The sequence below is a fragment of the Haemorhous mexicanus genome, chromosome 1 (genome assembly GCF_027477595.1).
Source record: "Haemorhous mexicanus isolate bHaeMex1 chromosome 1, bHaeMex1.pri, whole genome shotgun sequence".
Classification (NCBI taxonomy): domain Eukaryota; kingdom Metazoa; phylum Chordata; class Aves; order Passeriformes; family Fringillidae; genus Haemorhous; species Haemorhous mexicanus.
Window position 1 is genome coordinate 62,514,706 of NC_082341.1, and position 24,072 is coordinate 62,538,777.

General features: G+C 39.1%; 1 protein-coding gene across 1 annotated transcript in view; it reads left to right on the forward strand.

The window, feature by feature from the left end:
* The first annotated feature begins 6,065 nt into the window (after positions 1-6,065).
* The window catches only part of DCDC2 (doublecortin domain containing 2), a 53,470-nt gene continuing 35,463 nt past the window's right edge, over positions 6,066-24,072 (forward strand). The window contains exons 1-4 of the mRNA XM_059851401.1: positions 6,066-6,404; positions 9,941-9,992; positions 22,522-22,598; positions 22,718-22,849. Of these exons, the coding sequence (XP_059707384.1) occupies positions 6,112-6,404; positions 9,941-9,992; positions 22,522-22,598; positions 22,718-22,849 (554 nt within the window). The 5' untranslated portion in view covers positions 6,066-6,111. The remainder of the gene's footprint in view (positions 6,405-9,940; positions 9,993-22,521; positions 22,599-22,717; positions 22,850-24,072) is intronic.

A 24,072-nucleotide genomic window follows, 5' to 3' on the forward strand; every position in this document is an offset into this window, starting at 1 on the left:
ACAGCCATCCAAACCCATGGACTGACTTTTGTCTGGGACTGCATCTGTATAGTTCCCGTTATACATATGTAGGAACTTACAGAAATCTTAGGTCATTTCTGCTCCAGGCAGAATAAACTGTATATAAGCTGGCTGCCTGGAACAGTTGGTGTGATACTCTGGGGAGACGCTGACACTACGTTGGTCTGTCCCAAGTTCACCCGGAGTCAAAGACCGGGGTTGACGCTGTCTTGGCTGCGGCAGTTTTATAATATTCTATTTTTTTTTTGGTTCTCGATCTAATAAATTTATAAAATATTTTTTATAAATTTGGCTGCAGAATTGATCATTTCTAACATTATTATTACTCTAAATATATTACTATTTTTATAGCCGTTTTGTTACCATTAAACTTTTAAAATTTTAAAAACAAGTGATTGGCATTTTACACATGTGTATGCACAGAGCCACGATCCTTCTCACCACCTCACGTGGCCTGTGTTCAATCCCACTGTACATGAAGATTTGTGAGAATGGGAAAAAAAAAAAAAAACAGGCACCCCATAATGCTCACGTGAGTTCCTCTATTGAAGTAGGTCCAAATTGAAAATCCAATTAAATGGATAACTCTTCCCAAAAACTTAAGTGTTCTTAAAATCCCAGGTCCAGCAGTACTCCTTGTAACGTGAGCACACCTTACTGTGGCTGGGATTTTCCCTGCCGCATTCTGCCACTTCTGGATGATCTTCTAAAGTATGGGGTTTTTTTTCCAAGTGAAGTACAGTTTCGTCTCCAGCAAATGTCTTGGAATTAAATTTCCTTGCCCTACTTCTGTATCTAAGATAGAGTCAACCTGGGTAGTTGAGATGTGAAAGTTTCATTAGCAGCACACCAGCTTCCACTGTTGTATACTCTTTTGAAACTGCAGCTTTCATGTGCAAAAGTGCAGGGGTCCTTTGGCTAGTCCTGCTGAAGTGTGTAAACCAGCCTGGAGGGAAAGCCTGCATCCAAACCCTGCAGGGGAACTTGTTATCAGAATCTACTTAAAGTACTCATTAATCCTCAGCAGGGAGGTAAAAAAGGAAGTGATTAATGAAATGATGCGTGGCTGCTCCAAGAGGAAGGCAAAAATCTAAACACTGGTTAGAGTTTTGAAAACAAGGGTGTCACCAAACAGACAGGATTACTCCTTCAAATGTGTTCCACTTAGTAAACTAAATTCATCTATTTTATATAGTTTTTTTGCCAAGTCATCATTATGTAAGTTGTTTTATGTACTATGCATAAGATGTCCACTCTTAAATTGTACAATAATTGGTTTTGCAAGTTGTATAACTTCATTAATATTCCTACTCTAAGACAATCACTGATCATCTCTGCTGAGCTCTACTGAAAGGAATCCTTGACATTCAAATCAAGATGGGCAGGATATGGGGTTTCCGAGCAGTGTAACTGGTGTGCATGATGGTCTCCATAGTTTCTTGAACAAAACATAAAAAAATCCAGTGACTTCTTGGTGAAGTTTCTATGGTTGCATACTATAAACACAGTACTTTTAACATTGCTATACCTTATACTTAGCTATTTTCTACTTGTATTCATAACTCTTTTATATGATTAAATCAATCATCAGAATATTTATAACAACAGTATATTTATAGCAACTTCTTTCCTGCAGCAGATGACCTGTGCATTTGTATGTTTGTGTGTACCTACATACACACATTAGCATACATAGATGAGCCTTTGTTCCAAGTGGATTGACAGATGCACAGAATCTGAAGGATGGGTTACACACACCTTGCATAAAGGTAAACAACCTCACAAGGAAGTAATTCAATGAAAAATTCCTCAGTAGTTATGGACATCATGTGTATGTAGACTGAAGCCATCAGATGTTTTCAGTTAAAGGGTATAACCACACCTGTCTGCAAATGTTGTCCCTATTCATACCTGAAAAAGCTGGAATCTACGCTGAATGGAATATTTTAGCTCTAGTTTTCGTTAATCACAGCAGGTGGCAGTATGTGCAACACTAATCTCTTGGATGTCAGAGGTACTTAATATTTGTAAATAGCAGACAGCACAGAAAATACCTCAGGAAGGTAGGAAACCAGTGCACACTATTGCTGGAAATTAAGGGCAGCTTATGTTGGCTCTGCATGTTGGAATGCAAAAACTAGGGAAGCATCTAAAGGATATCTGCCAGAAATTTACATTTAATGAATGTTCACTAAGTTTTACACAGCTGACATTTCACACTCTTTAATAAAAAGGGAAAAGCTGCTGGGTCAATCTACTTGTTTTCTTTTGCTCATCTGTTTTTCTGGCTCCTAAGACAACAGAAGTGTTGGAAATAAGATGATGTAACTTCTTACTGAATCTGTACTGATACAAACTCTGCTATGTATGATCCAACAGGCCAAAGTACTGGTGAGCACTGGCATTGTATCTCATTACAGCTGCATTATCAGCCACCACTGCGACTGTCTGGAAGGGCAGACAATAACCAAGTGTCACCTCTGTCTTCAGAGGTGAAGGCAGCACATCGGTGTGCACTGGCAGCCAGGGACAAGTCATAAAGCACACACACAATGTCTGACTTTACACTGCTGCTGGCAAAAGATAACTGGAGATCTAGAACTGGCATCTATTTATTGTAGCTCTAAATACCAAGGAGCTGCTTGTTGATTCTGCTGTCAGGTCCTGCAGTGCCGGCCTTCGGGAGCTGTTTGCTGAATCTCATCAAAGAAATAGTGGCCCGAGCTCATCTGCTGTTTCTTGAAGAGCTCACTGACAAGGACAGGCATGATGGCTGTTCTTCATTCAGCCAAGAAGAAAGGATATCTCCAGCACAGGCTTGCTTAGTCATGAAACTGCCATCCAAACCAGAAGCTATTTGTGAGGTTGAATGACATGAGCAACTAGTTGCACTGCCAGCTGAATGTCAGCACAGACAGGGGACAGCTCTGATTGTATCTGGGCTTTGTGCAAAGAAACACCAAGGAAACACCAAGGAAAAACACACAGAAAGAGAAGGAAAAGATTGGTATCATCCAAAGAGTCCTTGTAAATCTCTGCTGAAGAAAAGCTCAGAGAACTTTTTGGTAAAATTATGGTAAAAAGGCATCTTGGTCTACAGACAATTCTTGGTGTATAACTTGTCCATTTGATCTTTTTTTATATACAAATATGTGCCTGTACCTATGACCTGTTTCTTCTCCTAAAAGAAATGTGCAATTTTATTCACATTGAGAAAAAAATAAAAACAAAAAGCCAGACGAACAAAAAACCCTATAAGTGCTACCAGGCAGTACATAAGTGTTTAGTGGATGATGAGTGCTACACAAGAAGAGAGAGATAGGAAAGACCCCATAGAAAAATTGCCAAAATAACCCCACTCATGTTTACAGTAATTTTTCTCACATGAATGAATCAGGAATACCCAATTGATAATCTCAGGTCCCTTGATCAAAGGTCGCTACAGCAACACACTGAGAAATCTTTGCTTAAGAAGGATGACCTCACTCTCATTACTCTATACCAAGACCACATGGAAGGTATCTTTCAACCTTTTCCTTACTTAAGGTAACCCACCAGAATTTGTTTTTCCATGGAGAACCATTTCCTTTTGTGCCTCTAAGGGTTTGCTAAAGCCTTTTCCTTATATAATCCTTCAGCATCTTGGCTGCCTCAAGAATACTTTTGGACAGGACCTGTGTAGTCAAAAGCTGTGACTTAAGCTGTGATTGTCTAAGGTATTTTTTAAAGCAAAAATACTTGATCATGGTATTCTAAGGAATTTTCGATCTGGCAGTTGAACAAGTAGATGTATTTGCTATAGCATGGGCTTTAAAATTTACAACTGCATCGGTATTTTACTTCTAGCGTGTGCATGTGAGCTGAACCACTTGGTATTCATGTGCTTTAAACTGCCAGTGCAGACAGTCTGGCTACTCCAGACTTACAGCTGGGAATAAAGTAGCTGCAATTGCTTAGACTGATTTTCTGATAAGCTGCACAGAGTTATTAAGTGTGATTCTCAGCACTGTGTGCAAAAGAATAAGCTGAATTTGATTCTGAGTTTAGAAACTTCATCCTTTTCCATTCTGTCCATTTTGTTGGTCTTTTCTTCAGCACTAGAACATTTCTGTCTTCATAACTTCATGTTTTGCTGTCACTGAGCATAGCTGGCAAGGCCCTGCAACAAGCTGCAAAATCTTTCCTGGTTCTGAAATAGCGGAGGCCTCACAACATTCTGGTGTAGAAAAAGTGCCCCTGTTTGATGCTACACTATGCCATGACTCTGCTCTCATCACATCCCCCAGCATTATGGTGTGTTATGCTCCTTATGTGACCTCAGGAGATCCTGACACAGGGACTTGACAGACTTCATGTCATGCACCAACCTCATGTAAGATGAGAGGTCTGATGTTGCTCCATCATAAAGAGATTATGTGTCTCTGCATTTATTTTAATTATGTCAGTGGGTTCAGCAGCTTGACTCCTTGCTGTTGAGAATGTGATAGGAGATTGTTTACAAGGTGAAACAATAGTGGGAATAAAAGGTCAGACATTGGAAAAGCTAGAAGGAACAAATTGTCATGGATCAAGACACTGCTATTACAGGCTGAAGTGTCTAACCTTTTCTTAGCTTTTGGTCAGTGGTTGTACTTAGGTGAGATGCAAAACAAAGGTTTTGTCCACAAATTTTAAGCTGCTTTAAGGCTAGCAGTGCCCTGGTACCATTTAAGGGATATTTTATTGCAGTCCATAAAGTGATTGCAAATAGTGTGGCCATAGGTAAAGACCAACAGTACTTTGAAGTATTAAAAGTGTCAAAACGGGTGCACCAATAAAATATTCAGTGTCTTACTCCTATGTCAAAAATGTTATGTGACTACAAATTAGACCTAAGATCACTAAATGTGGTAGAATCTGGTATAAAATAGCAGAGCAGTGTGAGGGTCATCAACATTTTTGGTTTTTACTCAAAAGCCTATCTTTAATAACAAAAATTTCCTTTCAGGCTACAGTAGTTCAATTAATTATTAATTAATTCGAAGATGGTAAATGCTTGGTTCTCCCCGTTATTAGTCAGAAGGAGACCAGCAGCGAGTGGGGAACTTTAGTTGTTAACCAATAACAGTAGCATGTTTGACTGCCCTCACTCTGAAATGGCTCTTTTTGTAATGGTTAACTGCTCTTTTGTAACTCACAGCAGGGGGGTAATTGTCCCATCAAAGGAGGTAAGATAAAAGGAAAGAAAATTCTTTCCATCCCGCGTGTTAAAAACCCATTTGAAAAGACAATCATTACTGTACACTACAAAAGTTCACGTAGGAAGGTCTAGTGCATTTTCAGACTTGAGGCTACCGGCAGGGCAAAGAGGTTGTTAAAGGAATTACATTTGAATTGAAGGCAGTTCTGTTTTACTTTCTCTCAGGTTTTACGGCTTCTCGTCCCCAGGGTGTGCCAGAGTGCGGTGTGGGCGCTGCCGCCGCCAGGGCAGCTCGGCCGCCGGCCCGACCCTTGTGGGAACCGGCGGCGGTCGGGGAGGAGAAGGCAGCACGGGGATTTCCCTGTCTCCCTCATTCGCATCCCGTTCCTCTGCCCCCGCGGCCCCCTCTGCCCTCCTCTAGGCATGCCGCCCGTCTCCCTCCTTCCCGCGGTGGCTCCGGGCCGGGCAGGCTCCTGGCAGGCTCCCGCCTGGCTGCCCGGCGGGGAAGCCGAGCACACGCGGGGTCAAGTTTCCCGAGGAAAGCAGGGCGGCAGGGCTTCCCGTCATGGCAGAGCCGGAGGATGAAGGCCCCCGAGGCTGCGGTCCCCGGCAGTCCGTGTCCCGGCCGTGCTGGCCCGAGTGTCACGCCGCGTTGTTCCGCCTGGGTTGGCGTTTCCCACACGCAGCTCCCGCGGCGCCCGGAGCACCGCGCTGGTTGCCGGGGAGGAGCCGCTGTGTACAGGCTGCGCAGGGCCGGCCCAGGCCCCGGCGGGCCGCGATCGCTCCCGGGAGGTGTGCCCGTGTGCCCGGCGTGGGCGGTGTCAGGGCCAGAGGGGTTCCCCGGCAGGAGCCTCTCCCGAGCAGACAGGTGCGGGCGGCTCGGGCTGCGCAGGACGCGCGGAGCCACCGGCATGGCCAGTCCTGGCACAAAGGCGTCGTGGCTCTCGCAGCCGAGCGTGAAGAGCGTGCTGGTGTATCGCAACGGGGACCCTTTCTTCCCGGGGCGCCGCATTGTCATCCACGAGAAGAAAGTGTCCAACTTTGATGTGTTCCTGAAAGAGGTGACGGGTGGGGTGCAGGCGCCCTTTGGAGCTGTGCGAAACATCTATACCCCCCGGGGTGGGCATCGTGTCCGGCAGCTGGACGAGCTCCAGAGTGGGGAGCAGTACGTGGCTGGTGGCAGGGAGGCCTTCAAGAAGCTCAAGTGAGTGGCTGAAATGTAAGATTTTTGCAGAAATGAGTATCAGCATCTGAGGCAGTGTTTAAGACGGCCCCTCACCCTGTCCCTTTTATTAGTCATTGCGGAAAGAACCAGGGCAAAAGGAGAAGAGCTTTAGAGGTGAGCCCCAGAAAGGGTATTCGTACCATGAGCCACACAGTGACAACTCCTTGACATGACAGTAGAAAAGGAGAAACAGCCCCTTAACCCGAAGGACATGCGGGAGCAGTATGTTGTTGTGATGACTGTGCTTAGCTGAAGGGCCGGCGTCCGTATTTGTGCTCAGGGGTAACACGGTGAAAGCAGTAAAAGGTGGAGTGTTGACAGTCCTGCCACGAAGTTGAATTCAATACCCAATGCTTCCTCTCTTGTTTATTTTTTTTAAATTCTAAAGTATTCTACCCAGCTATCTGTGTCTCCATCACTTCTGTTCATTTTGGATACATATATAGCCTTTTAATATTTGTCCTGTTGTTTAAAATATGACCATTTGCATTCTTTTTACTACCTGGAAACCAAGAATTAAGCTGCCAGTTGTCTGTTTTCTAGTGAGTCACTGGGAGAATAATGTGAAGGAGGTCTGGGTTTTAGGTGTGTTTCCAGAGTAGCTCTGCAGGTGATCAGTAACTGTTCTTAATTCTGTCTGTGAATGTCATGGTCTCAATTGACCACACTATCTTTTGCTTTGTCTTTGTGGGCATTTTTCCTACAGTTGAATTTATGGAAATGAATCTCAAAATTAACATCCCCTTTCCAGAGATGTTTGAGAATTCACATAATCAACTACCACATTTACAATGTCTTCCTCATCTTCGTTCTGTAGAGTTGAGGACATTATATTTTTCAGGAGGGCTCATTAGTGGCTCATTATGTTTCAGGGCAGAGCTCTCTGTGTAATGAACTGGATCTCTATCATCACCCTTACCATTTTTGTCACTAGCTGCTTCTAAAGATTTATTGAAGCTTCTTGCACTTTAGTAGGAAAGCCAGAGAGAAAGATGTATGACAGGCTAAATATAAGCCCTTTTCCAATAGTACTTACTCTTTTCTGTGTCAAATGCAGTGCTCAACTCTAAGAGAGAGCTACCATTTCTTTTTCATATTAAATCCTGATTTAAGATGATTGATTATTTGTGATTCTGTGGATGGCTTAAAATTGTTAAGTTATCAGCACATCATGTTACACCTCCCTAAATGTGTTTTGTATTGATAGGCTACAAATAAGTAGGTGTTTGGCATTAGCATGCACTTTTTAGAGAATTGGGCACTCTGGATTTATATGGTGTGGGGGAAAGTATTTCTTTTGGTCAGGCCACACTATATGTGTTTTATGGTGAGACTTTCAGACTTGGTTGCAACATGCAACAAGATATCTAGTTATTTAAGGCCGACAAAGATAATACTGAAAGAAAAGCTAACCTAAGGGACCGGGTAAAACCAGGCTCTTTTATATATCCCTTGATAATATTTCCCAGTCCTGTGCTGTAGAGAGGATAAACGGGATGACTTGAGATCCCTTCCATTTCTGTATTCAGAATTTGAGTTATTCACTTCCTAGTATTTGTTTACATAGTCCTGGAAATGTTGGCAGCAGTGTTTTTATGAGCATTAAAAAGAAGCTGAAGGGCTTAATGTTGAAGTTGTTCTTACTTGGGTTGTAGACAGAATGGTAATTAGGGAGACAAAAGTCAGAGGAGAGGAAGGGTTAATTGGAAGGAACAGTTTTCTGGAAGGAAGTGCAGGAATTAAAGAAAAATGTGTATGTTTGTGTAATATGTCACAGGTAAACAGTTACAGTGTGACAGACCAAAGCATCTGCCTTAAGGGATCTGAATCTGGTCTGATGACATCAAGACATTTGATTTAAAAAAAAATAAAAAAAAAGTCTATTTCTTTTTATTTTCCCCCAGTGGTTCTTATTGGACTATGCAGGGCTTAACTTTGAAATGAAGGCTTGTGGCACTGATGTGTGGGAGCTGTGGGAGTATAATAGAGAAAGTATCCAAGCAGTAGCAGAAGTTGAAAGTGTCATTGTTCAGCTTCAAGCAGTGCATTTGTTTCTTCTCAGGTGACTTACATTGAGAAGTGAATCTCTTTCTTTCCTGTTCACACTGAATTCAAGATTGAACTGCGCTCACCTTTAGCACATGAGCCAAATTCTGACTTAACATTTTGAGGTTGATAGTTCTGGGGGCATATGTTCTAGATAAACTGCTGTATAATTTTTTAAATAAATAAAAAAAACAATGCTTAGAAATTCTGATTTTAGAAAAAAAAAAAGTAGGAATTTTCTTCAATGGAGGAATTTTTAGTCAATCTTACAGTCTTACAGTCTTGCAGGCTGTAAGATTTCTTGGTTTGGTCTGAAGAGAACTCGTTTCTTTTTATACCAAGAGCTTGGAACGGTTGTTATTATTTGTTTCTAAACATGAGGCTTTAAAAAATGTTATCCTATGTTGCTACACTTACCTTTTTCAAAGCGTTGGCATGTGCTTTCAAGCACGGCCGGGCAGCTTTGCTGGGTCTTACTGTCCCCTCACAATGAAGCCTTGAAATCCCTGTTGCCATTCTGTGTACCCTGATAAATGATTGCTATTCCTTCAAAGAAAGCATGATGTTTTTTCTTTCTTTTTTTTCCTCTTTCCTGCTTTTGCACCTTCATTCAAGTCTCATGAATTCTTAACTTTGGCCAAGTTTCTTCTGGCAAATGAATCTGATCCCAGTCATTAACTACAGAGCGTGATATTACCGAAGGGCTGCAGATGTTGTGAGATCTGAGGTCTTATGGTGAGCTTGCACTGGTGCTTGGCTTTTAGGTATACCTAACTTCTCAAATAAAGGTCTTCTAATCTGAAACTCCTGGTAAAGCACCTTCCCATTGGAAGGGAGATCAGGGAACATCACAAGGAGAGCATAATATTGTCCAAAGAGATGGATTTTTTTTTTTTTTGTCCAGTTGACGCATGTATTTTATCCATAAAATAATTATGAAGCTATTGTTGGTTCATCCAGCCACGAGAAACGAGTGTTCAGATGCATCCACATTCTATTGAAACCCAAATGGTATAGATCCTTTTAAACTTTAGCTGATGCCCTGAGTTAAACTTGGGTGTGCAGGCAAGTCTTCAATCTATCAGTGACTTACTGTGAGAAACTGAGAGGCAAGATGATGACTTTGAAAACTCTGGTAAGGTGATACTGTGCTGAGAATTATTGATCACCTCACAGCTGTATATGAGCTTCTTTCTCTCAAGGGGGTTATTGATGGTCTGTTCTAATCACCAGTGACTTGAAGGACTTGAAGGTAGGTGGTTGGTTCTCCCCTGTCTTTTATATTAGCCCAGAGGGCTAGCCTGAAGATTTGTATTAAGTGTTAGTTAATATTAATAATTACTTACTTTTTCTGTTATTTTGAAGCATAACAAGTTTTAAAACCTTCATGTGTAAAAATAAGTTTAGAATATTGGTATTGTGTAAGTTAGATGATCCTGTAAATAATCAAACCTGTTTTCTTTCCACAGCTATTTGGACATTGGAGAAACAAAGAAAAAACCTCCTGAAGTCAATAATGAGGTAGGATGGCTGAAATACTGAAGAAATAAACCTGTAGTTTATGTTAGTGACATGCCTGCATATAAGCCTGATTTTTAATATGCATTTATTTTATTTAATTTTATAATAATACAGTTATCTACCACTCTTCACATATTTCTTCAGTGAATAATACTCTGGTTGCTCTGAGCATGATATATTGACTGTCTTTTGCTCAGCTTTCTAAATTGCCACATCCAGCTAAAAACTCAGTAATAAAAAAGATCTGTTGTCTTCTTTGAATTTGGTCATAATCCTAAGGGAGATTTATACTTGCAGGAAAAAATGGTAGGAATGAGACTTTTGGGAGTTTTAGACCAGCAAATTTTCTTCAATACTTGGTATTTCCTCTGAAGAAGAGACATTTTTGTTTGAAAAATGCTAGTGTAAACTTTTAACTAGTTCTAGTCCATTAATTGCCAAGCTCGGTTGTTTCTCTTCAACAGTGCTTATGCTGTAGTTGAGGGAGATAACTGCAAGCTTCAAAAAGCATAATGAGTATTTGTGTAAGATGCCTGGCTCTGCATTATTTTTACTGTTTTATTGTGTATGGAGGTAGCAGTGACTCCCAAAAACATGTGAGTTCCAGCTTCTGCCTCACAAGAGGCATCAGCTCACTTGTTTGTCAATTTCTTTTGCCTTTTGCTCTCGGGCCACATTTTCAGCAATTCAATGGTTTGTATAGCAGGTGTCTTCAGACAGTAGGACGCCTTGTACTAGAAGATCCTCAAAATTGCCCTAATGACCTTTAGTGTGATACTCAGATACTTCTTATTCAGAAGCTATGTAATACAACAATTTTTAAATTTAGCATAACTTGTCACCTGTATTTTTTTGAATGGGCTCACTGAATAGGAAGATCAAATTCAAGTTGAAAATTTGATATGCTGCTGCTACAACTACCCTGTAAATTTATTCTTAGTTGGTACTTATCAGTACAACTACTGCCTTGCTTTTTAAAGGCTGGTTTTTAAGGCTGATTGTTTTGCTGCAAATCCTTAGAAGATTTTTGATATAACAGAAAGTCTTTGCAGTTGTAGAAGTAGTTGGGCTTTTATTAGTTTTTCTAGAATCAGTGCTCATTGTATATTATCTTAACACTTTCAGCCATGTCTTGGGGCTTTGAAGTAATCCAGTATAAACCCTCCATTATCTCAGCTTTCTTCTTCATATTTGACTTATGTTTGCAATCTCCACTGTCTCCCTGTGGAGGGCTTAAATCCCTGTGCTGAATTCAACCTTAACATGATTGATCTATTTGGGGAGAGGAGTCATAAAAATGAGATGAAACATATTGTTAGTCTACAGATTTTTATCTGGGTTTATGAATAACACAACTTGTCTTTATGCCCTAATAATTTAATCCTGGGAGTGAACTTTCTGGGGACTAGTAACAGAAGTTTTAATGCCTAAATTAGTTTTTCTTGAAATGATATGAGGCGGCAAGTCCCAAGTTACTTTCTTTTCCAGATGTTCATTTAGAAATCAAAACCCTAGATATGTTGTAGGACCAAGAAAGGCAGCATTATTCCTATCACACTTAAGTACGAGGGTATCAGTTCTGATTGTATCAAGCACATGTAATTTGGCATTTTCTCCGCTAAAACAATTACAAATATCTGATTCTGGTTAGTGTTCAGGGAGCCAAAATGAAGAAAACTTTATGCAGCCACTGTACACTGTGTATTTGTATGCAGCTGTATGTTTTCTTTTGTGTTAGTTTAGCTGCCAAGTGCTTAACATCTGCTTTTGGGACCACTTTAATGTTGTTCTTGAAGGCAACATCTCCATTACTTTAAATTTGCAAATAACTAGAAAATGTGTGTCAAACTAGCATTAAGCAAGAAAAAATTTATGTTCAAGATATGGTGAAAATCTTCTGGCAGAGCCATCATGCTGTAATAAAGCATCTCAAAATTTTAATGGTTGTGTTACTGGTAGGCAAAACAGTCAAAAGATTTCATTCTGACCCAAGCTAAAGCTTTGTTACAAAGTCTTTCTCACGTGTGTTTCCATCCATTCCTTCTTTTGGCAACTGAGCTTCTTGTTTTTCAAGAGAGATCCCTTTTGTTCTAAAGCTGATGTGCAAGTCCAAATACACGTTAAATGATGTGCTTGAGGAATCTAACAATTGATCTCTTGAGAAAATACAGACCAACTGAGTTACCAGTTGTTTATTATAAGCTTAATTGTTTTTAAAAGGTACCGAGTGTTATTTTCCAATTATAATGGGGAAAGTCTGAACATTTATATTTCTCTAGGCACTGTTTGATCTAAATGGTCTCTCCCTCTGCACTCAAAGAGATGCATTTTACTTGCCATTGGTGCTGGGCAAACTGAAGAAGAATCAACTGAGCTTTTTTATTTGCAAATCCTGTAGGCAGCTATTTATTTTAAACTCTCTTTCCTTCATAAAAATATGTTCAGATGAAGTCTTCTTTCTTCTTTGATTTCTTATGATCAACTACTCTTTGAACACACTACAGTAAATGACCTTTGCCCTGTGATACTGTAACAGCAAAGAATTACAGGTACCCAAGAAAAGCAGAAGTATTTTGATATGGAAGAACCAGTCTCTCGCAGTTGAGAGAAAAAAGGAAGGTTACACTGTCTGTATGGAACAGCCTCTGTTATCGGAAGGCCGTAGTAGGCCTGCAGTAAGCTACTCTACTGTTGATACACTTGCCCTTGGTTATCTTAGGCAGTAAGAATGTTGCATTTTTTTGTCTGCTCTTCACTTTTTCTCCTGGACTTCCCGGACAAGGTGATTGTGTGGGCAGCTCTGACACAACTATGTCACATTTTCCCAGTTTTCCCAATCACTTTTTCACTGTTTTACCCTATTTTATTGTTCCATAACTCCTTTTTGATTGCAACTTCTTGTTTTATCATTTGGTTTAGGTGTGGTGACATTTATAGGAGTATTTGTTGAATGGAATAATCAATGTTTTACAAATGATTCTTCACTCAAAGCTATCCTACATGTATGACCTACATATTTGTATCTGTATACACATCCAGAACATCTCTCTCTATTGCAAACTCTTACTAATCACAAGGATTTGAGTGAATGTCTAGACTTTTTTATAATTTTAAATTTCTTTTTCTGATCAAGTGCCTTTCAGATCTCATGTTGGTCACATTTTGGAAGACACAGACATGGGCTAGGACATGGAGTAAAGTGCTTTTGCTTTCTAGGGAGCTTCACAGAACGTGTTTGTGCCTGTGATGAAGTGTGACTGCAGAGTGAAAATGTGACTGACAGAATGTCTTCTACCAGTGGTCTCCAGGTACAGCCCATCTCTCAGCAGCTGCTGGGGGGTCTTGTGGATCAGGCATAGTTGATTGGCAAATCTCAGTGTAGGTCAGCTGGCCACTGTGTTCTTGGTGAGGTCCTGGGACAGGTCCTGGTCCCTGTTGTCCAGTGCTGACAGAAGAGGCAAGCACCATAACAGGGGAGTGTGAGGTAGAAAATACAATGGTTGAGACTTGGTGGATATGAACTTAGCACTAAAATTTTCCCCAAAAGCATTTAAGATGATGCTATTAAATTATTTTGAAGATTTGAAAATCCAGTGTTTCTCTCCGTTCTTCCATATTTCAAAACTAAATTATTGTAGTATCATTTATGACAATTGTTTTTCCTCGTCCTTTGTTGCTTGACAAAAAGTCACCACTATCTCTCAGCAGTAGTATGATTGCACTTATCTGTAAAAATTACATTTTGGAAGTCTATGATGTCTTGGTTTCACAAATTATTTTGGTATATTCATGCTGGATATACCTTGTATTTAACTTGACGTGAGTAATTCTTTTTCAAGTACCTTCTCATGAAAAATCACAGTAGTTATAATTATTTTTTATTTCAAAACTACTGTTTTATCATGTTTGACAACATGCATGTTTAATCATAAGAAAAATCTTGTCATTTTTGAATTATTGCACTCTTGATTCACTTTAACATCTGTCAATTAGAAATGGTTCATGGATATTTTCTCTCTACAGAAGATAGTTTTGTAAAAGGGACTGAATAGATACTAGAAATTATCCCAGGCTGTGCAAATTACAGCTTTTTGATGTCAAAACAATGTAACTACATAAGATATTCTTTCCAAATGGTTAAAAAAACCTCAAACATTATTTGTGCTACCCAAAATTGCTAAACACAAAATACTGTTTGGCTGGTAACAAGTGTATAAAGGTTCACTTCCTATTCCTTTGCAAAAATGCAAAACTATAGGTTATAGGTTGGATTATAAGAAAAAGATTTTTACAGAAAGGGTTATAAGGTTCTGGAATGGTCTGCCCAGGGAGGTGGTGGAGTCACCATCCCTGGATGTGTTTAAGAAAAGACTGGATGTGGTACTCGGTGCCATGGTTTAGTTGAGGTGTTGGGGCATGGGTTGGACTCAATGATCTTTAAGGTCTCTTCCAACCTTGTGATTCTGTGAATACTGTAAACCCTCTTGCTACTCCATATTTGGCCCATTTGATTTCTTCTACTGCTGGCATCACAGACTGGGCAAGAATTTTTTTATTTTCTCATGCAAAATTAATTAGTAATTCTGCTTTAAGAGTATTTTAAGGAATAAGACTATTAAAATGTGAAGTTTAAAAAATATGATATGTATCTTTAATCTCCTGAGCAAACATCTTTAATAGTAAAATGTGATATGCCATTGTTTGGTATTTAGTATCCTGGTAACATAATTAGCCCAACAAGACATACAAAACAAATACCCTTCCTGAGTGTTCACAGCCTAATGCCAGGAGGAATTAGAGAAAAACTGCCCAGATATCCAGTTAGAAGATAAGCTGTGCCCTTTTTTATCTTATTTGAACTATGGATGCATAAAACTTCTCTTTATATGCTTCTGTATTACCTGAGCTGTGCAGTTCCAAGTATTTTGACTAGCAGCTTGCTTACAAATGGATTTATTGAATTTTTGAGCAGCAGAAAGACTTTGGTTCATGCTACTGGAGAAATCCATGGTCTGTATTGAGTTTGATCTGAAACTTGAAAGTTGTTCTCCTCCTTGATTAAGACCTGCCTTGTTCAGTAGAGTAGCTGGTCTTCCTGGCCTGTGAGGAGGCAAGGAGGGAGTGAAGAGGTGCCAATACCGAAGCTTTTAATGAGGCATGTGTTAGTCTCATTAATAATTTGTTGCTGTATATTAAATTGATTTACTTGAAACATTAACAGCTTTCACCTTTGATTAAAAATGGTGAAGATTTTTTTGGGGTGTGTGTTTTGTTCTTCAGCTGTTTGACTGTTCCTAGCTTCAGGTCCTTCTGATGAGCCATAAAGGCCAGAGACTTCCTTTTGGTTTAATTAGTCTAAGGAATTTGGGGAAAATACACAAAATGTGAGAGGCAAGACCGGCCAGAATTGTCACTATCATGTCAGTGTCAGAAATTAATATCAGGATCTATTTTGCTTGAATAAACTTTGTTATTGATGCCATCATTGTGTGTGTTGTAAGCAGTGTGGGTAGAGCATCATGCAACTCAGAGAAGAAGGGGGAGCTATTCCTGGGATCCAGAGGGAACACAGATGTGATCTGTTTTGGAGCATTGCATAGGCTGTGTGTCTGGACAGATAAGGCCATGCCATTGTTTGACTTATCCCAGCTGAAGATTTGGCCCCTAATCTGATGTCCCAAACTCCTGGCAGATCCAGACTGAAACATTTTTCTTCCCAGGACTTAAATAACTGAGGTGAGATGTATAGAGAATATAAACTCCATTTCACTTGCTCTGGCTGAAAAGGAGGGCTCTTTACCTTGAAGGTGAACGGGTTGGCTTTAAACACTCTGGGAATTTTGTAGGAGCTTTGCAGTCTAGAAGGCTCTCTTAGTCACTACAAAACTGTCTGCTGTGGAACAGCTCATTTCCAGCTCATCCATGTTTTATGTGTGCTGAGAAGGTTGTGTGCAGCTGTGGCCTTGTGGCCTATTGCTCAGTTATTAGCAGTTTGAGCATTGCTTTATATCCATACCAGCAGAAAGGTTTGTAGTTTCTGGCTCAAGGCTGGTTAGTACTATCCAGAGCACCATCTAGCAGTGCAAAGTAGCCAGGGAAATGTGGATTATCCAGGTTAACTAGTGCATAGGATGACTGAAATGGTTTTGTACTAGCCAAACACCTCAGTGAGTTTGACTCTGCAACTTGAGTCAATGTGTAAAAAAAGTCCATTAAAAAAAGGTCATGTTTCTATGAGATAGATAACATGTTTCCTGTGCTGTAATAGCTTTAGAAAACTTATTGTTCTAGTTTGGTTTTGATCACTGAACCTTGAACATTCCTTTCTTTTACATCACAGGGTGGTGATGGTGTGTATCAGTGGGGTTTTGGTTCTTTTGACCCCAGTTCTACCCCAGAGAAATGTAAATATTTGTTCTCAATTTTCCTGGGCACATTGATTAACAAACAGGCCATTGTAACAAACTGGCAAGGCCATGGCTCATTGTATGAGCTGATAAATTTGGAATGTGACATTGTGTTGAAATATTTAAAGCTTTGAAAGGTTAGTTATAAAGTGACGTGAGTAATAAGTGAGATGCTCATAGCACCCAGGACTACACTGGTAGCAATAAGAAAGACCAGCTTTTAAGCTTGCACAAATCAAAGTAGCACAGAGCATCTGGTTCAGACACATTACATTTTTTGACTCTTGTTTTGTTGCTGTCCAGTGTGGCTTTGTAAATACATGTTATCCTGCAAATCATGCAGCTGTTTAATCGTCCCCTTTGATGGGGGGGCATTTCTGGTAAGGAAAGGAAATAGATCAGTTAGTGGTACCATTTCTTAGCTATGGGTAACTGGTGCAGTATTCATGGTAGCACTGTGAAAGTGCTGCCAGACCTCTGTGTTTAGCATATGTCTGATTATTTAATGAACACTGAAAGGAAAAGAAAAGCTAAGAATGGCACATTTCTATTTGAACATGGCACATTTCTATTTCTATTTCTATTGAAGTGCATAAAAATCACCTTTTTAGAAACTGAATATGTAGACTGGTGTGTTCATAGGCCAGTTAAAATACTAATTCATCAACTGTATGCTTTTCTTATATACAAAGATTGACTCAGTGAAGTGCCATGTGCCTCTCGCAAGTCCCATGTAGCTAAGAGGAGGTTTTGTAGTTTTCAGAGTCTGTCCCACTTTCCAGTCTATATTTTTATAATAAGTGTTGAGAAGTATAGTGCAGCATTCATAGAAGCAAAAACTCTATGCACGGGGATCAGCAAATAGGTTCACACCAACCAAAAAAAAAAAACACCTTAATTTTAATACATCTCCATGTTAGAGATTAATGTTTATAATCTTTTACTGGTTAGCATGTGTCTGAAGAAAGAAGTGAAACTATTAATTTTTATCTGTACACTTCAAACCAATGTATGCCTTTCTCAGAGTCCTTACATGAATAGCCATTATCAATGATGATTTCCATTTAATGCCATATGTGTGACGTTCTCTTCCCAATGTAACACTTCTTGGAGTTAGAAAGATTGCATAAGCAAACCCATTCATGGTGTTCTAAAAAGGAGTTACATAATTTTAGTTATTTAATGTGGTTGACTCTGCATCTTTTGTCATTGTGTATAAAAACACCTATAAAAAAAAGAAGTCATGTTTCTATGAAACAGATCTTTGCTGTGCTGTAATGGCTTTAGAAAACTTACTGTTGTAATTTGTTTGCATGTAGTCAGCTGAACATAAACGTAACAGATTTTTTAAAATGAAAATTGTATTAAAGTGTGTATATATTTATGCATACACACATAATTATACTCAACTAGTGGATATGCACAGACTAATTCAAAATGGTTTTCCTATAAAAATATGTCAGTATGCCTGAGGTAATGGTTTGGCTACTGATCATTTAGCTTTGTTTTTGGGGTTTTTTTCCAACAGTCAACACTGGAAGATGTAAGTACCTAAAGTAGATTGAGCAATGTGTTGTATGTGTTTCTAAAGTGTTGTGTTTGTGTTTGTTGAATTTTGTAAATATTTAGAAAATAGCTGTGTTTAGCGTATAAGTGAAAAATGTATAGGATATTGTTTAAAACAAACAGCTGTGAGGGCATGGATTTTATTACCTTGCTTCAGCTGGATGCTGATGTGCTGTGTGTTTGTGTTTACAAAAGGCTGTTAGGAGACACAGAGCTAATCACAAGTTCAACACCAGTGTGTTATGACCAAAGATGAAAGCTGGACTCCCAAGAGACTCTGTAAAAAGTGTTCTGAGACTCAAGTGTTTACAGAGTTCTCAAACACTGCAGAGTGATTCCCATTCCCAGAACCTAACCTGTGCTGAGTTTAGCTGTTTTGTTTTTCCCAGACTTTGCAAGGTGCTTTGCAAAGTCATTTCACAGAAGAAATAACTCCTCTCTTAAGTAAGGAAAATCCATTCTGCTGTAAGAGGCTCTGTGTGAAATACCTTTTATTCAAAGAATAGAAAAATAAAAATTATAGTGGTTTTGAGTGTCTGTGATCCCATGATGTATTTCCAACTGTGTAACTCTTGTTGCCTTGCAAATTGTCATTGGATTGATTGCTTCCAGCTTACATAAAGTTTTCTCTGAGTTTCTTCTTCCTCCCCTGGACACTTTGTGCTGCTGCTGTGTGTTGTTGTGTAATACCTCAGATAAGTATCTCATCACAAATTATGAATTGTTGGCAATGTTTGTCAGTAGGAAAAGGAAGCTGCCCTTAATTAGGTCTTTTCAAACAAACTGAAAATGTAGGAAATTTAAAGATAAAATCGTAATGGGGTCAGACCACTGATTAATGTAAATCGGCTTGCAGTTGCTGACGTAAATGGGAAAGTGCTGATGTACATCATCAGAGAATGTGGCTGGTGAAATGAAAAGAAAATAAAGGGGTTAGGGGGCTAGTGATGCTGGTCTTTTAATGTAAGCACAAACTTTCACCCAAGACCACTTTGTTGTTAATATGTAACTCTGCAGTGCCAGAGGGGTCAGGATATTCCAGACGCTGCAACAATGTGGTGCCTCCCACGAACATAATAGGAGCAGAACTATGTATTCTTTAATTAACCCCTAGTCCAGGTCTTCCACTGGGATGGTTTTGTGGAACTCCATATACCTCAAAAGAAAATAAAATTGATTTACTGTGGCTGAGGTCTTGGTCTTTTATTTATGTATACTTCTGTATTTTGAAGTTTGCTGTCCTGCTTTTCATGACCATAAATAGTTTAACATTGATCTGTCTAGAAGTTATCCTAAGCTCTACAAACAGAACAGTCAGATCAATGAAAAGAAACATGTATAGTATGGAAGTGGTGGGTTTTTTTCTTACCTTTTTTTTTTCTTTTTTAATCACAGTGTAGTGTGTTCTTTATAAAATATGCCTTCAGAGCATGCTTCCTTGCACTGATTTTTGTAGTTTCACTTTATCAAATGCATTATTGCACTAAGATATTATCTTCACTTTTTTAATATAGAAGGTACATTGATTTAAACAGGCTTAAATAAACAATGCAAGTTTATATTTTGTTCCAGTTTAGGCCATGCTTAGGTAGAACAGACAAATATTTAGTTTTGGCCCAAGCTAGTCCCATGTTATAATCCCCTGCAGTTTCCTTATTTAATTACAAGCCTAAACTTGTAAGGGGCAGAAGGCTGCCAGAAATACTAATGATCTTCAGAGATCAGAGCAACCCAAAAGACAAACTTCCAAGCTGATGCTTCAGTATCTATTAGGGGCAGAAATACAATCCTTCAAATAATAAATGGGCTCTTAACATCTGTCAGGTTATTGTTTTCTCCAGGGTCTGGTGACTGGGCTATGTGCAATCACTTGATGGCCTTCTGAGGAGCCTACACCAAAATTAATGGTTTCATCAGCCTCAGGAGCATCCAAGTAACAGGACACACCTAGGGCTATCCTAAAGGGCTTCTTTATGCTTAGTGAATGCTTTCTAACTGTTCCAGTAAAGTGTGGAGCATTGGAACCTGATTGTTGCAGACTGCATCAGAGAACTTAATTTGAGGGACTGTTTGGAGAGACTGTGGGAGAGCTTGGGCAGCCTAAGTGAGAATCAGGAATGGATGTAGAATCAACTTTTAGAAAAAGTGATTTTTAATTTTACTATTTATGTATTGGATATTTTTTAGGGGATTATCCTGGAAACCTACCAGCTACAAAGAAAGGTATAAGGGCATTCAAGGTTCAGTAACTCCCATTTTGTGTTTGTAGGCTAAACATTAGGACCTGATGCTATGGAAGTAAATCAGTATTGTCTTAGCCTCCAGTAGGATAACCTTTAGAAAGTAACTTTTTCCCCCCTGTAGTCTGAAGCTCTTTTTTAGATTGCTTACACTGAGAAAATAACCCTTTAATGGCTGATAGCAGCAATAGAAATGTTTTCAGATGTTGCAGTTTAAGGTTTATTTTCATTTTTTTCAAGTAAATTTTCATTTCAAATTTTGGTGACATAAATGACCAGATATGCTGAGAAGAACATGCTTCAAATGTTTCTGCAAGAATGGCTGAGCTCCCAAGTTACTTGGCAGTTCTCAAAAAATGTCTTTGCCTCCCCTAGTGAGGTATACGATAGCAACCTCTTATTCTCTTTCCAAGCCTGTAGCAGTAGGTGGGAATCTTTCATCTGAATCAGATCACACTGGAATTGACAGCAAGACTGTGAACTGCAATTGCCTTAGGCATTAGTGCATGTACAGTCTAGTACAAAATTTCTCTTTGTATGAGGCCAAAACAAACATGCATCTACAAAACAGGTCTGAGTAAATGCAAATGGCTTGTGAATTGCTTGCTGAAGGTCCTCAGCCATGCCAGGAGTCTTCTTCCTAGTCTGGTCTGCTGGCACAATTCAGTAGTAACATCTTCCTTGCTGTCTCTCCTCTTGTAGATGTCTCTGGCCAAAATATCCCTTTGCACTGACTTTCAAACCACCACACCCTCCTGGGGCTGGTTGCTTCTGTTTAGTCTTTTAGTCTATGGAGCTGTGCAAAGGTTGATTCTGCCTTTTTCCATCCGTAAACACTGGGCTTTTATGTCCTCTGAATCTCTCAAAACACAAATGTTTGAGAGGGCTACACAGCTCACAAGGGCCTTTGAAAAACACAAAAAGTTGAAGTGAGTTAAATTCAGAATAAATGTGCTTCTTTTTCAGCAGACATTGAGAGCAGATTTTGTTCAACAGATTTGCCTGTTGCTGTGTTTTACTTGAAATGATTGTACACTAAGGAGCGCCACTATTGCTTTTGTTTTGTTGGTTCCTTTTCTCCTAAGTTTGCTATCTCACCTCCAGAATTCATGTGCTTGGTGCTGACTTTGCTGTGTGACATTCTTTGACCCATGTGGGGAGTCAGATTTCATTATTTTAATGATAATTTTTAGCCCATTGGGAATATTTACTAGATTGAGCTCCTTTGTTTTCAGTGTATGCCTGAGAAAGAACTGGAAAGCATTCTGACTCACAGTCATTACTAAATGAGTTTGTGTCAAAATCCAAGCAAAGACTAAAAGCCCTGGAGTTCAGACCATTTCCCACAAATTAAATGAGAAGTACTGGTTAAGTTAGCACAGAGTGTGATAAAACTGCAACATACTGTGTCATTAGACTGCTTTACATGGTGACTGGAAAATTGCCAGTTAAAATAAACTTTGTACATCTATTGGAAAGCATGTCTCTCTGCACACCAGCTATTTAATCCTAAGCGTCTATGGTATTTTTTTTACAAATGTAGTGAACTTGTAAATGCATGTACTATAACCTTTGAATGTTTGTTTGGGTTTAACACCTTATTTTGATTTGCTAATGATGAAGAATTAAAAAGAAATCTTCCTAATGATTTTGGAGTTTGGGTTTATCCTTTCCTTTTTTTTAACTTTCTGTTCAGAATAACAATATTAATGTTGATCTCAATGCAGTGTCCATTCAAAAGAGTATAGGGAATAATTCTGGAAATTAAGTAGCCTATGTATTCTGAAGGCTAAAAATCTGCAGTTCACCTCACTTTTGAGTCATTGCTCTAAAATGAGCAAGGTATTCAGGAACATTTATAAATTACTGATGTATTTGGATTAAGGCCTGTACAAGACCAAAGGTAGTTATTATAATAGCAGAGGGATCTAGCAATGTCATTTATTGTTAAAAAGAGGGGATAGTTAAATTGTCTGCACCGTGGTTATAAGACATAAAGACTAAGACAGCAAGAACAGCATTTGGGAGTATTTCTTTGGGTCTGTAGAGCAACCAGAGATGTCCATACAATTCTGTCTCCTCAGTGCAAACCATGTGTTGTGCCATGGTGCACTGTGGTATGCTGTGCTGTGGTTGTTACTCGGCACACACATAAACCTGCAGCAGTAATTATGTGTGCTATGTAGAAGGTGAACCTGGAATGGAATAAAATGCATGCTTTAAAGACATGCTTTCCCACTTGCTGATGGTGGTCAGAGTAAACTTTTTCTGACTATGAGGACTGTGTAACTTCTAATTCTTCTTTTGTTCCTGCAGGTCAAGCCAGTTACTCACAGTAGGATCACCGTGTCAGCACGGTTTCGAAAGCCTCTCCAGGAGCCCTACACTATTTTGTAAGCAGAATTTTCACTTAGTGGGTTGCCATTTCAGGGGTGGTGGTGGTACTGTGTTCACTTCAGGTAAGCTTTGTTTAAAATGCTCCTCCAAGTTATTTTACTTTGCTTTATTTCAGCCTGATTGCTAATGGAGACCTTATTAGCCCTGCAGTGCGCCTCCTCATTCCCAGGAAAACACTGAATCACTGGGACCATATTCTTGAAATGGTGACAGGAAAAGTTACCCTCAGAAGTGGAGCTGTTCACAGGTATAAGGAAGCCAAATATTTGCAAGATACATTTTATATGCCTAGATATGTTTCTAAAACTCCATAGGTAGATATAATGGTTCATTCCTATTTTATGGGAAGTTTCACTGTAAGAAAACTAAAATATATCAGAAGGCCACAAAGTGGAAATACATTGACTCTAAGTAACTGTCACATTTCATTTCTACTGCTATAAAAAAAAGAATAATAGCAATTTGCTTGAACTGTTATTTTTAAATTAATATTTATTAATTAATTATTTAATTAGCAGGCCTGTAATAATACAATAATAATGCAATAAATTTAGTACTAATAAATAAGTTACATGTCATAATGAAGTAAATGAGAATGGTAAAGTTGGTGAAGATGTTTGTGAGCTACATATGATGTGTGTTACTTTTTAATTTTGATAGTTCTTTAAATTCATTGGGGCAAACAATTTCAAGGGGGATATTATAGATTCTTTGGGATTTGGATACCTTAGGCAAGACTACGATGTGCTTCATATTTGGCTCTCAGCCTCTTAATAAAAGCCAAGGCCAAAGTTGTTGTTGGGGTTTGCCAGTTCCGGTATCTCATCTGGTCTGAGTTGTTGAGGTATCTGAGGAATAGGAGGTGACCTCTTGGATAGGTAGGTTTCAGTCCCTTAAGGCTTTTACAATGTAAAATAAGTTACCTAAAATGGCATTTGGTAGTTTTTATAAGTTTAAGAGAAAAATGATAGATATGATGTCCGTGAGAAACATTGCAGTGTAAGCGGGCTCTCAAGGTGTGCAAGCAAATTACTGACATTCCAGTGTTGCCCCCTGCAGAGCAAATTACAGAAATCATTCCCATCAGGTGGGAAAGGACCTTTTGTGGAAAATCATTCTTCACAGCCTATGCAATATTTGGAGCTAAGCTTGCAAAATCTTTCTCAAAACAGCGCAGATAAGGTAGTCTTTAAGTTCTTCTGCTTGCTTTCCTTTTTGATAAGGGTTAGAGAAGATTAAGGTAATGCTATTGAATATTAGCTCTCATCAAGTTTTTTCTCTCAGCCCTGAACTTCTTTGCTCCTATTAGCTGTCTGCTTAGGATTTTCACTTGCAGTAAAGTAAACCTGCATGTGTTGAAGCTTTCTGGGTCTGTTTCTCCGCTAGTGTAATTCAGAAGTGAACAAAGCAAGAAAAGACATTTGAAACATACCAATTCTTTCTGCTCTCAGATTGTTTTGCAATTTAAAA